The sequence below is a fragment of the Typopeltis vanoorti genome, chromosome 13, assembly GCF_054136105.1.
Source record: "Typopeltis vanoorti isolate ZY-2024b chromosome 13, IOZ_Tvanoo_1.0, whole genome shotgun sequence".
NCBI classification, from domain to species: Eukaryota; Metazoa; Arthropoda; class Arachnida; order Uropygi; family Thelyphonidae; genus Typopeltis; species Typopeltis vanoorti.
In genome coordinates, this window is record NC_143561.1 from 118,395,699 (window position 1) to 118,409,194 (window position 13,496).

The 13,496-nt window shown below is 36.2% G+C and overlaps 1 protein-coding gene across 3 annotated transcripts in view; it reads left to right on the forward strand.

Annotated features, from left to right (window-relative positions):
- LOC150100495 (FERM, ARHGEF and pleckstrin domain-containing protein 2-like) overlaps positions 1-13,496 on the forward strand; it is a 726,486-nt gene that overhangs the window by 400,182 nt on the left and 312,808 nt on the right. For all 3 annotated transcript variants that reach the window (XM_090403005.1, XM_090403006.1, XM_090403007.1), the window contains exon 14: positions 6,626-6,759. In XM_090403005.1, coding sequence (XP_090259131.1) covers positions 6,626-6,759 — 134 coding nt within the window. The remainder of the gene's footprint in view (positions 1-6,625; positions 6,760-13,496) is intronic.

Here is a 13,496-nt window from a genome sequence, read left to right on the forward strand (position 1 = left end):
TTACTCAAGGACAAGTTATCCCAAAAAATGTTAGCCTTGTTTACATTGCATCTAGTCCGGTTACTTCAAATTTCAAGATACTATATACAAGCAAAATCATGGACTGGCTATGGGTAATCCTTTATCCCCTGTACTCGCAAATAGTTACTTAGAGGATTTTGAAACTACGGCTATCTCTTCCTTTATTTTAACACCTAAAGTTTGGAAATGCTATGTAGATGGTGTCTTCATTATTTGGAGGCATGAACATAATTCCCTTATGGTTTTTCCTCGAACAACTCAATAGCCGACATCAAAGTATTAAGTTTACTGCCGAGCTTGAAATGAATAATTCTTTGCCATTTCTTGATGTCAAACTGACTTGCTCTTCTGGTAAACTCAAAATATCGATATATAGAAAGCCCACACATACCAACAGATATCTGCATAGTCAGTCCCATCACTTCCCTCCTCATAAGCTTGGAATAATTTCCACCTTGGGACATAGAGCCCATTCTCTTCTGGATGACTCAAATGAACTTCTTACAGAAATAAATCATTTCAAAACTTCTTTCGAAGTTAATGGATATTCCAAGAGAATTATTGAAAGATTCCTTCTTAATCTTCCTAGACATCACTCAGAAGAAACAAATAGATTCAAAGGCAATATATCTATTCCTTACATAAGTACAGTTTAACATAAATTAGCAAACGTTCTAAGAAAATACAATATCAGAACCCCTTGTTCACTCCACTTCCAAAGATACGTTTCTTAATAAGCCACCCAAAACCTTGTCATCATCATCTCAAATACCCTGGTGTATATAAAATATTGTGTGATTGTGATATTCCTTATTTTGGGCAGACAGACAAATCTGTCGAATTGCGTATGAAAGAACACATGAGGGACATTACTTACAAGAGACAGCAGGCCAGTGCATTATCAAGTCATATCCATTTCTCGGCTAATCCTAATGATGAAAACCAAAGTCACAAAGTCTGCTGGGAAAAATCTACTAACATCTTCCGTTGCAATGATGAACTAGAGAGAAAAATCGTGGAATCTAGAGAAATCATCTTTAATCCTGTTCATCTAAATAATAACTTGAGCTACAACCTCCCAGATTGTCATTCAGCTGTAATCATGTACTGGCGTTCACGAGATGCTACTAGCACGCACTCTCCCAATAATACAACTAACGAAAGAACAGCTTTAAATACAGCCACAACGATTTAATGTCAATTATGTATAGAGATTCTCTATGATGTTCATAGTTTATTTAAGCTTCAGTGTTTTAGTGTTTTTTTCTTTTTTCTTTCTTTTATAATGTCACCTGATGAAGGCTGTTACAAGCCGAAACTAGTCGTGTTTTTATATTAAAACCTTTTTACTTAAATCTCGGTTCTGGTCATTCAATTCTTTTTAAAAAAAAAAAATATATATATATATATATATATATATATGTAAAGGGGGAATAAAGCTGAATGTGAGAATTATAGAGGAATTTCTCTGCTAAGTGTTCCCAGGTAAGATCTATGCTAGCATATTTGAAAAGAGGTTAAGAAAGATTGTAGAAGAGAAACTTGGAGAAGAACAAGCTGGGTTCACACCAGATAGTTGTTGTCAAGATCAGATTTTCACTTTAAGACAGATAGTTGAGAAATTATGGGAATACGACAAGGATCTGTACTTAAGTTTTGTGGATCTGGAAAAGGCACAGTTAGCTATGCCCTTGACCTGGTTATTTAATGAAAATCTTGCAGTGGATAGGGTTCCTAAGCAGTGGAAAGAATGCAAAATGGTACTTGTGCACAAGCATTGTTCTAGGACAAAAGTTTTCAATTATAGACAGCTCTGTATAACTGCAATTGTAGTCAAGTTGTTGGAGAGATTGGTTAGGAATAGAATACAGGATTTGGTTGATGGATATAGCATTCTTTATGATGGTCAGCATGGATTTGTAAAAGGTAGTTATTGTTTTAGCAATTTACTTGCATTTTATGATAAGGTAACAAATGTGTTAGATAATGCAGAATCATAGACAGTGATATTCCTGGATTTTGCAAAAGCGTTTGATGGAGTACCATATGATAGGTTGGTGTACAAGCTACAGAGTAAGGAAATAGATAATAATAATAATAGTTAAGGAAAGAGACAGCCAATCTCCGATCTATCAGATGGATCGGAGATTTGCTTTCTGAATGATACTAGCAAGTTGTGTATGATGGAGTACTGTCTCATAAAAAGAGGGTGACCTGTGATGTGCTCCAGGGTTTTGTTCTTAACTTGTTTGTAAATGATTTATCATGTGGACTGACTGAGAATCTTCAGTTGTTTACTGATGATGAAATTTGGAGAGAATTATAAGTTGCACTGTGATGTTAAATTACTTCAGGAAGATTTAAATGGACTTTGGACACTTCGAATATATTAAAACTACAACCCCAAGGAGTGTGGTTGTAGTTTTAATATTAATAAGTGCAAGGTGTTGCATTTTGGAGTGTAGAAATCAAAGTCTTCATACTACATTGATGGTGCCATACTGCAGTAGTGGATGAGATTTGAGAGTGATGGTTGACAGTAGACTAAAGTTTAGAGGACATATTGCAAGTGTAGTGAAGACTGCATATTGTATTACTGCTATGATAAGACCTACTCTAACATGTAGGGATAAGGAAGTGGTTGTGCCACTGTACAAAGCACTGGTCAGACCACACTTTGACTGTTGTGCTCAAATTTTGTCATGTGGTTTTCAGTATTATGTGGAACATTGGTGAGGATACAGAGACGAGTAACTAAGACATTATCAGGACTTTAGAATGCTGGCTATGGAGAGAAGTTGAAGAAATGTGGATTGTAGAGTTTGGTGAATAGAAGGAAAAGAAGTGATATATAATAGACTTCATGATAGAGACATTTAAGTTAGTGAGAGGATTTTACTGCATTAATCCAGATGGGATCATAAAAAAGAGTAATGCAGTAAAATCCTAGAAGGCAAGAGTGGGGGTGGGGGAACCAGAGGCCATTCCTTGAAGTTATGTAAGAGTGTGGTGAAGAGGGATGAAATAAGGAGGAAATCTTTTACATATAGAATTGTCAGTTAATGGAACGCATTTTCAGAATGTGCTGTTAATGCAATGAGTGTTAAGGATTTTAAGATTCGGTATAATAAATATGTTGTCACTTGAATGAAACTCCCATGATAAGTCTGCTGACTCCATAGAGGTTGCAATAATAATAACATTAATAATAATTTGAATAACAGTTGTAAAATTTGTCATGAATATCAGTAATGGAAAAACCAGTACTATGAAAATAGACAAGAGCATAGAAATCTTAAGTTGCATGCTGAATGGCGAGCCTATAGAACAAGTAAACGATTTCAGCTATTTTTGGCCCAGAGTTTAGTGAAGATAGCAAGTTAAATCTGAAAATAGACAACAGAATAAGTAAAGCCGGTGTCATGGGTAGCCAGCTGAATAAATTTATATGGAATAAAACAGAAAATAGCCAAAACACCAAACTAGCAGTATACAAGACAATGTTCAAACCAGTTTTAGGTTATGGATCCGAGAATTGGGTTACAAATAATACACTTGATCAAAACTAGAGACTACAGATATGAAAGTTCTGAGAAAAATTAAGGGAGTAAACAAATGGCATCATTAGAAAGGAATTTGATATTAGCATTCAAGAATGTGTAAGCAGAACTAGACTAATATGGAGGAAAATTGCGGATAGGAGATCAATAATAATGTAAATTTAATCATGTAGTGCTGACATAGTAGCCTGATCACTCTTTGATGGTATACGTGTTAGGAAATTGTGGATGGTGATGATGATAATAGGAGAATATGAAGCATTCTTCAGACTTGTGATTTCTGCTGTAGATCTTATTTTGATGGTTAAATAGCCTTCCTGAAATGTACTGGGCATACAACTTCTATATACTGCAGTTTTATTGACTTTAAACAATCATTATTATTATTATTTGACACCTTCAGGGAGTCCAAAGAATCATCGAGGGAGGGCACATGGTCTACAACTCTGTCTCCACCACTCAATCCACCAACTGACCACAACTACACCAGTACCATCTAATGCGACCACCACCACTACTATTTCCACAGACAATCACAAACATCCATGCCCACGGTGGGATTCTAACCCGTAGCCCTTTGGCTGGAGAGCGAATACGCTAACCACTCGATCATTTGATTCCATTGACAGTAACAAAATGATAAACATTTTGAAGTCTATGATGTGAGATTGAGAAATATAAACCTTTATTACTAATTATTGTAAAAATACCAAAGCAATTTTCAAATTTAATAATAATAATAATAATAATAATAAAACCAGACAAATTCAAAATAGGAAAAAGGAGTTATGCAAGATTGCCTGTTCTCACCAAATTTAGTTACCATCTATCTTGAAAAAATATGCAAAACTATAGCTGAAGAACCAGGTCTGCAAGTAAATGCCATGAATATCAGTCATATTAAATATGCAGATGATATTATTATTATTGTAGAATCTAGAGCACAATTGCAAAAGACAATAAAATCTTTAATTCAAGAGCGCAAAACTTTTGAATGAAAACAATCTAAGCAAAACTAAAACAATGAAAATAGGAAGAGATGAAGAAAAAATTTCAATAAACTTAGAAAATCATATACTTGAACAAGTAAAGCAATTGACTTCATCTCTTGGCATTCTCATTACTCACAACCTTGCTAGCATACAAACTGTAAAATAGACTTGATATAGGGATGGTCTAATATGAATAAAGTAAACAAATTATGGGAAAATAACAGCATTTCAAAAAGTCTCGAACTGAAACTCTATAAAACCATTATTTTATTATACTATAATAAAATATTATTATACCTACAGCAACATATGGAGCTGAACATGGGGACTCAATCAGAAAGAAATACAGAAAATCAGAGCATTCGAAATGAAATGACAAAGAAAAATAAATAGATTCACAGGTTAGAACACAAAACAAATGAGCCAAACATGAATTAAACTACAGAGAAGATATCATAGCTATAATTCTTAAACAACTGTTAAGATGGTTTGGACAGCTCCAGAGATGACCAAATATAGTTTTGAATGGAATCATTGGATGAATACAATCATGAGATAAATGTATTCATCACCATTCTCTCTGGCCATTTCTGTCATGAGATGACAGAAATGGCCAGAGATAAATTCAGATGGCAAAAATATCAAAGGAGACTCAACCCATCATCTGAGGGATGAGAAAGAAGAAGTACAGGTCAGCAGAACAAGGAGAAGGCAGGTGATGAGTAGTATGACAGATTTAGGACTCTGTGATGTCCATCTACTGTTTCATTTATACATGAATGATGTTGGAGATAATCCAAAGGCTAATATCCATGTATTTGCTGGTCCGGTAATTGTATATGTTCTTTTGACCAGTTTGCATATTTTCAGGATCAATAACATGAGTTAAACCTTCTCTCCATATGAGAATGTACAAAGAACAATGTTCAGTTTAATGTGACAAAGTATGCATGATTGGCTAAAACTTTTGCATGCTATTGATTGTATTATATTGCAAGAAGTTGATGAGGTCAAGGATTTGTATGTGATGGTGAACATGAAGTTAATTTTCAAAAAAACATATTGCAAGAGTGGGAAAAGTAACACCAAGGAAATCTTAATATTGAAAATGGAAGTTGATTAAAATTGTGGTTAACGGAATTTTTTTTTTAGGGTGATGAATGAGTGCATTGTTGCCAGAGGTGGTTGTGATTGCATTCTCAATGAATGAGATTAAAGAGAGGCTTAATCAATATTATGGGAATGATCCTGTTGGCCTGGTTGCTGGTAAATTAGCATAACCACTCTCCAACTAGTGGGCCGTGGGTCCAAATCCTATGGGCGCACACATATTTTTCTTCATGCTAGATGGATTTTGTCATTTGGTGCAAGACCACTGGCTTGCTTATTAGAAGTCTGATGTGGCTTTAAAAGTTCCATATGCATAATAACATATGAATAAAATTCTAATGCATTTATCTAATTCATAGGTGCATAATTTGTAACTACAAAACATATTAATTTTGGACCTAAAAAAATAGAAAATAGAATAAAAGAAAAATAGAATAGTTTGAAACCTTACTCATGCAGATATGTGTGGGTGGCAAATGAAGAGAGCTGCACTTGTAAACTAAATGTTTCAATTTATATAATCCATAGTATGCTGTATGAGTAAATATATGTTGATAATAAAAGTACATTTTTTTAAACATTCTGTATACCTTGATATTTTTATAGATCCGTAAGAAACCAAAACTGCTAATTGCTTCCACTTATAATAGTTCTACGTTTCTAGAACCAAAAACCTCTATCTATTACAGTTGAATATCACTATAACAAACACCACTAAAAAAAAAACTACTAAAAAATCCTAACCAATTAGATACAATGCTGTGTGAAAAGAGAGTCAGTATTGTAAACAGTCCACTATAACAAACTGTTTTAGTGGGTACTAAGTTGGCAGTAGTGAGTTGACTATAGCGTAACTTTTGTTCAGCTATTAGAATTATACTCTAATTATTTACTAATGTGAAATTCATTATTTTTGAAGAAAAATATTATTTCAAATTTCAGTGGTTTAGAGATGTATTCTGGAAAAGAAATTATATGTCTTCTGAAGAATTAGATAAAGTATTTTCATTGTTGGATTCTCTGTATGATCTTCATTGTCCATTACTTAGAGAGTTGGAACAGCATCTAGCTTGCTGGTAAGTGTTAATAAAATGCAATCAAATATATTATGCTTGAAAGAATTGTATTATAGAGTGCACTTACTTCACATCAAGGTTTCTGCTTGTATCCCATAATTATTATTTATACAAGTACTCCATGGAGTCAAAAGATTCATTGCAGCAGACCATCTCTATCCATTAACACAATACCTATCATACATCTCCTCTAACCTATTCATTGTTGGTGCTCACAGCCACCTCTGGCATTCCATTCCACTCTTTCACCACTTTCCAAGTAAAGAACCTAGTCTGCCCACCCTTACTAACCACACTTTTTAGACAACTTCCAAGTCTGACTCCTTGTTTTCCCCCTACTCCCCATGTATTGAAAATTTTCTTTTGTGCCAATCTGATAGAATTTCTTTAGTAACTTATAAGTTTCTATCATATCCCCTCTCCTCCACCTGTTAGCTAAACTCTGCAACCCATACACCCTTAGTCTATTCTCATAGGGAAAATTCTACAGACCTGTCACCAGTTTAGTTGCTGGTCTCTGAACCCTCTCCACCAATGCAGCACACCCTGTTCTATAACATATAATACTATACGTTATGGTGAGAGTCACTAATCAGTTTGGTTTCTTGATAGAACATGGTATCCTCAAAGAAAGATGCTCGTTATGCAGCTGTGTGGTGAAGATAGAAGTAGATGGTCAAAAGAAAATAAGTTTTAGTATTAAGAGATTTTTTTTTTTTCTGTGCATATCTTCACTAGTACTGATTTTTAGTTTGCACCAAGTTTACTGTAACCCATCTCTACTTAATACACTCTAGCTAGTTGTAGTCTGTATCACATGGGTGAACTGATGCTGGCATCAGCATGTTGCAGAGGCATATGTATTTATGAGGGTTGTTTGAAAAGTTTGGTAAATTTCCAATAGACAGCGACACAGTTTGTTCATTCATACCAGTGTTGGCACATATCATCTTTTTCATGACCTCTGGCAAAATTTTAGCCACATCTGACATGTAGTTCTCATTTGGCAAACATTTAAAATGACTGTGTTCGCATTTTTCATAAAAAAAGAGAAAAACGAGTTTTGTGCAGTGATAAAACACTTTTATTTGAACAAGTGGATGGCCGTGCAGATCAAAGCCGAGTTAGATGCAGTTCATGGGGACTCTGCACCTGCATTAAAGACTATTTATTTTTGAATAAATTAGTTTAAACATGGTTCGTAAGTCCATCAAAGATGATGCCTGCTCTGGACGCTTGACTGAGGTCACTATGAAGGAAATGATTGACAAAATCCATGGTATTGTTATGGAAGTGCATGAGATTGCTGAGATTGTAGACATCTCAACTGAACAGGTGTATAATATCCTGCACAAAAAATTGCACATGAAAAAGCTGTGTGCACAATGGGTGCTAAGATTGTTGACTGTCGATCAAAAACACATGTGAAAAAACATTTCAACGCAATGTTTGGTGATGTTTAATCGCAATTCGTAAGATTTTTGCATCGATTCATGAATGTAGACGAAACTTTGATCCACCATTACACACCTGAATCTAAGCAGCAGTCAAAACAGTGGACAATGCTTGGTGAAAGAGCACCGAAAAAAGCAAAGACCATTTTATCAGCTGGGAAGGTGATGGCCACTGTTTTTTTGGGATTCCCAACGATTTTTCGTCGTTGGAGGATGCGTTGATGGTAGTACTGTGTTTGAAGAGCTCTGAAAGATAAGTTATTTAGTTCTTTTAAAAAAATAGCGTTATTAGTTTAAAAATTGTGCTAGAATTAGAATATATTGCAGAGTTAATTAGTTTAGCTTCAAAAGTTTGTTTTAAATAAATTTAGTATTTTGATAAGAAACATTAGATATGTAGTGTAGTGCATGGCACCAAAGCGAATTAAGGCACTGGCATCCATATTTTTTTGAAGAATTTAACTAATTTAATTAAAGGAATTCATCCAGTGTAAGGTTTGTGGAATGTATGCTTTGCTGAGAGTGGCTGGACTTTGGTTTGAGAGCGATAGTAGTGAGAAAGTGTCATGAAAGTGAGGATCTGAAGTGTGTTTCTGAAGAGAATGGTTTGACTGATAAAAAAAATGAAGAGTTAGCTGCAGTGCAGGAGATAACTCGGTTGCGTGAAGTGATAAGGGCGAAGCGGCAGCTGGAGTGATTACAAAAATGTCTACTGAGCGGATCAGCTAAGAAAAAGAAGCAAGTGCGTGATAAGATAAATGAGAACATGATCGGGGATGAAAGAAAAATTTAGGAGCGAGTATTATATGGTGATTGAGTAGTAAAAGGTGTAATAAATATGAGTTTGATAAAATCGTGCTTTCCAGGAGCGAAAATTAATAATGTAAGTGAGGCTATTAGAACACAGAAGCATAAGGTGAAAGAAATGATAGTAGTGGCCGGAAGAACGAATGATTTAAAAGGTGAAAAATTTGCTATGAGAGAGGACTTGAAAGAATTACTAGCAGTAGCAAAAGGAAAGAGTGAGAGAATTAAGATAGCCTGTTGGCAGGGTATGACAGAGTTGAAAAGGAGGGCCATAATTGCAAATGACTCTATGCATAGGTTATGCGGTAGGAGTGATGTGGAGTGAGTTTGACTGGCAAAAGAACTTATACAAGAAGGATGGTTTACATCTGAATGGATTTGGTATTCGGAGACTGGAAAAATTGTTGCTGAATGAAGTGAAAGTGGATGTGCAGAATCAGAGAAACTAGAACTTTTAGGGAGGGTGGAGATGCTGTTAAGTGGACATGCAGACATCAGTGAGGCAGTTGAGTGTAAGAATGTGTATAATATACCTGAGATAGGACAAAGGATAACAAACCAAAATGGGAAAGTTAGTATAAGGTGTCAAAATAGGGGTGTGGTTAGGGGACTTCTGCACTTTATGTACACTAATGCCAGGAGTATTCGGAATAAGGAGGACAAATTTTTGGCCTTAGTTAGTTCTTCCTGGCCACAGGTTATTGGCATTAGTGAGTCATGGCTAACAGAAGATGATATAGTTAGTGGGATAGAATGTGAGGGGTATAGTGTGTTCAGTAAAGACAGAGAGAAAAGAATCGGGAGAGGAGTGTTATTGATGATAGCTGATGAACTGCAGCCAAAGAGAATATAAGTTCAACTTCAGGATAGTGAAAATAGCACATCTAAGGCTATCTGGTGTGAGATTGAGGTCAGCAGAACAAAATTTACAGTTGGGTGCTGCTATAGACCAGGCGATGGAATAGATTATGGAGACGGTATGCATTGGCAAATAGACTCAATGAGTGGAGGACAGGTAATTATTATGGGGGATATCAGACTATGGTAACATTGATTGGAGGGAGGAGAGGACTAATGGGAGGAATGAAATGAATTTTATGCAGTCACTAAGGGATAACTACCTGAGACAGCATGTAATGGAATATACTAGGGGTTTGAGAGTGATTGACCTAGTAATTGCATCTGAGAAATTGATTAATATGGATATGATCATATTGCCACCAATTGGTGAGAGTAATCATAAGGTGTGGAATTTTCCTAGGAAGTGGCTAAGTGTGTGGAATTTTCAATTAAGACAGGGTACATGTGGAATTACTGGGCTGGTAAGTATGACAAGCTTAGGAGATTGCTTGGATCAGTGCCATGGCATGTTAAACTGCCACCTAGGAAGTGGCTAAGTGTGTGGAATTTTAAATTAAGACAGGGTACATGTGGAATTACTGGGCTGGTAAGTATGACAAGCTTAGGAGATTGCTTGGATCAGTGGCATGGCATGTTAAGCTGCAAGGGCTGGATGTTGATAGCACATAGAAAGCGGTTAAGGAGCATTTCAGGAAGGTAATGGCTGACTGCATACCTAGAGTATGGAAAGTAAATCAAGGAAATTAGCAATGCAAGCTAAAGTCAATCCCAAACAGTTCTTTGATATGCTGCAAGTAAAAGAAAAAATGTATATGGCAAAATGATTCTAAGGAATACCAATGGCAGGGAGGTAACTGAATGAGCTGAAATAATAGAACTACTAAATATGAACACTTTGCAAAAGTATATCATCCAGGCTGTGACATTGCAGGAATGAGAAAACGAATGGATGATACATTTGTATTTCGTAGGAATTGAAGTGAATGAAATGGAGGTGAATAGTATATTACAGAACATTAATGTAAATACATCTGTGGGATTGGATAGTATACCAGCGCTAGTCTTACGTGAAGCGGCAAAGGAATTGTCAGTTCCCTTGATCATATTGTTTATTAAGTCTCAGCTCTGGGGTAGTCCCGAGGGGTTGGAAAGAGGGGAAAATAGTTCCATTGCATAAAGGAGGTTCCAAGACTACTGTTGCAAATTACCGACCAATCAGTATAAAAGGGTGGCACACCATTTGGCAACTCCTATAGGTAGAGATGACCTGCTGCTAATGCTTCTGCCTGGTATCTCAACTTGGGCCTGGCTCCCACTGAAGAGACCTCAATAAAGGTCGAAACTAGTCTGTGTAGTGGCCCTTCCCTTAATGCATAACATTAGACATATCCGCAAGGAGATGTGTTTTGCATTATAGGAGATACTGAGATAGGAGTGTTGGTAGCTTGCTCCACCTTTGCAACGAGTTGCCCTGGTGTTGTACCACCTTACCCCAGTCCTGAAGATACTTTCAGGCGCAAACTTTGTTTGCACACACTTGGATAAAGGATTAAACTAAATTTATTATATCAGGAATCATTATCAAGATTTTGGAGATATTAGTCAAGAGCAAAATACAGGAATGGATAGATGAAAATGGGATACTTTATGGAGGACAGCATGGTTTTGTGAAAGGTAGATCATGCCTCAGTAACTTGATCACGTTTTATAATACAATGACAGCTGAACTGGATAAAGGTAATGGATTTACAGTGATACTTCTGAACTTTGCTAAGCCCTTAGACAGGACACCACATGGATTCTAATCAGTAAAATGCAGCACATGGGTATGGATATAGGGTTAGTGAGATGGATAGGAGAGTAGTTGATGGAGAGATATCAGAGAGTAGTTTATTCAGGAGTGGAGTCCAAAAGAAGGACTGTTACTAGTAGTGTGCCACACGGTTCTGTTCTTGGACCACTGCTATTTTATTTGTTCATTAATGATATAGGAAAGGATCTGAGAGGGACTGTTCATTTATTTGCTGATGATGTAAAGTTAGGTAGAGCAATAGTGAATGCACATATGTCAAAATTTTGCAGGATGATTTGGATAAATTGGCAGTCTGGGCTAATGAGAATGGATGTCAGTTTAATGTAGCAAAGTGTAAGGGTATGCATTTTGTGGTGAAAAAAATTAGCAACAGTATATCACATTGGTGGAACTGTATTCCAGGAGGTTGACGAAGCCAGAGATTTGGGTGTGTTGGTGGATAGGGAGTTGAAGTTTAGGGGGCACATAGCAAAAGTGGCTAAATCAGCTCACAGATCACTTGGTTACTGAAGAATACTTTGACGAGCAGAGATAAGCAAGTTATTATTCCTCTTTGTTGAGTCTTGATAAGACCCCATCTTGACTACTGTGCCCAGATCTGGGTCCCTGGGTTTCTTGTTGATGGGGAGGAGGTTGAGAGGATCCAGAGGTGAGTGACCAAGATGATAGCTGGTCTATGGAATGAACCTTACAAGAACAGGTTGAAGATCTGTAGTTTACAGAAATTGGTTGATAGGCGGAAAAGGGGTGATATGTTTGAGACATTTAAATTACTTTTAGGGTTTTTACACGATTAATTCAGAAGAATTTTTTCAGAACAGGTCTGGTGATGGGAGAACTAGAGGCCATCCATGGACACTGAGCAAGAGTGCAGTTAGCAAGTGTGTTAGAACTAGGTTTTTTTACTTGGAGAGTAGTGAATGAGTGGAATAAGCTGCCAGAGTTTATTGTGGGTGCCATGACTGTAAATGAGTTCAAAGCAAAGTATGATAGATACTGTGCGAGTGCTGGATAGTTGTTCTTGATATGATGTTTAGGGGCCCCCTCGATGAGTCTAAAGACTCCTTGGAGTTGCCCGTAATAATAATAATTATCATGATAGACTATTTGGAAAAGGGTAAGACAATAACAGGAGTCTATTATGTGTAATGGTTGTACTGTTTAAAAGAAGAACTGAAGAAAAATCGGCCAATATGGAAGCACAAAAAAGTGCTCTTTGATCAAGACAATGCACAGTCCTACACATCAGCCGTTGCAATGGCAAAATTGCACAAATTAAGGTTTGAATCGGTTCCACATCCACCATATTCTCTGGACTTGGCCCCGTGTGATTTCTTCTTGTTCCCAAACTTAAAAATTTGGCTCGGTGGGAAAAACATTTTCTTCGAACAAGCATGTCATCAAGGCTCTCGATGACTATTTTGCACAATTTGACAAATCCTACTTTTTAGATGGGATGAAAAAATTGGAAACTCGCTGGACCAGATATGTAGACCTCGATGGAGACTATGTTGAGAAATGAAGGTGATTTTTTCCAAAAAAAATGTGTTTAAATATTGTGATTTTCTTTCTTGATTACTTATATTAGAAACTATAACACATTTTAGGAATATTAATCAAGTGAGTAATATTTATTATCGTACTAGTTTCACCGATTTTTGCTATCGGCATCTTCAGGGATACAATTGATAAGCGATATGAAGGTAACAGACTAGGTTTTAACTGACAGTTCTAATTCATACAAAATTAAAACTTTAATACAAAAGATTATGAGGAGAAAATTAACAATCTATTATCAGATA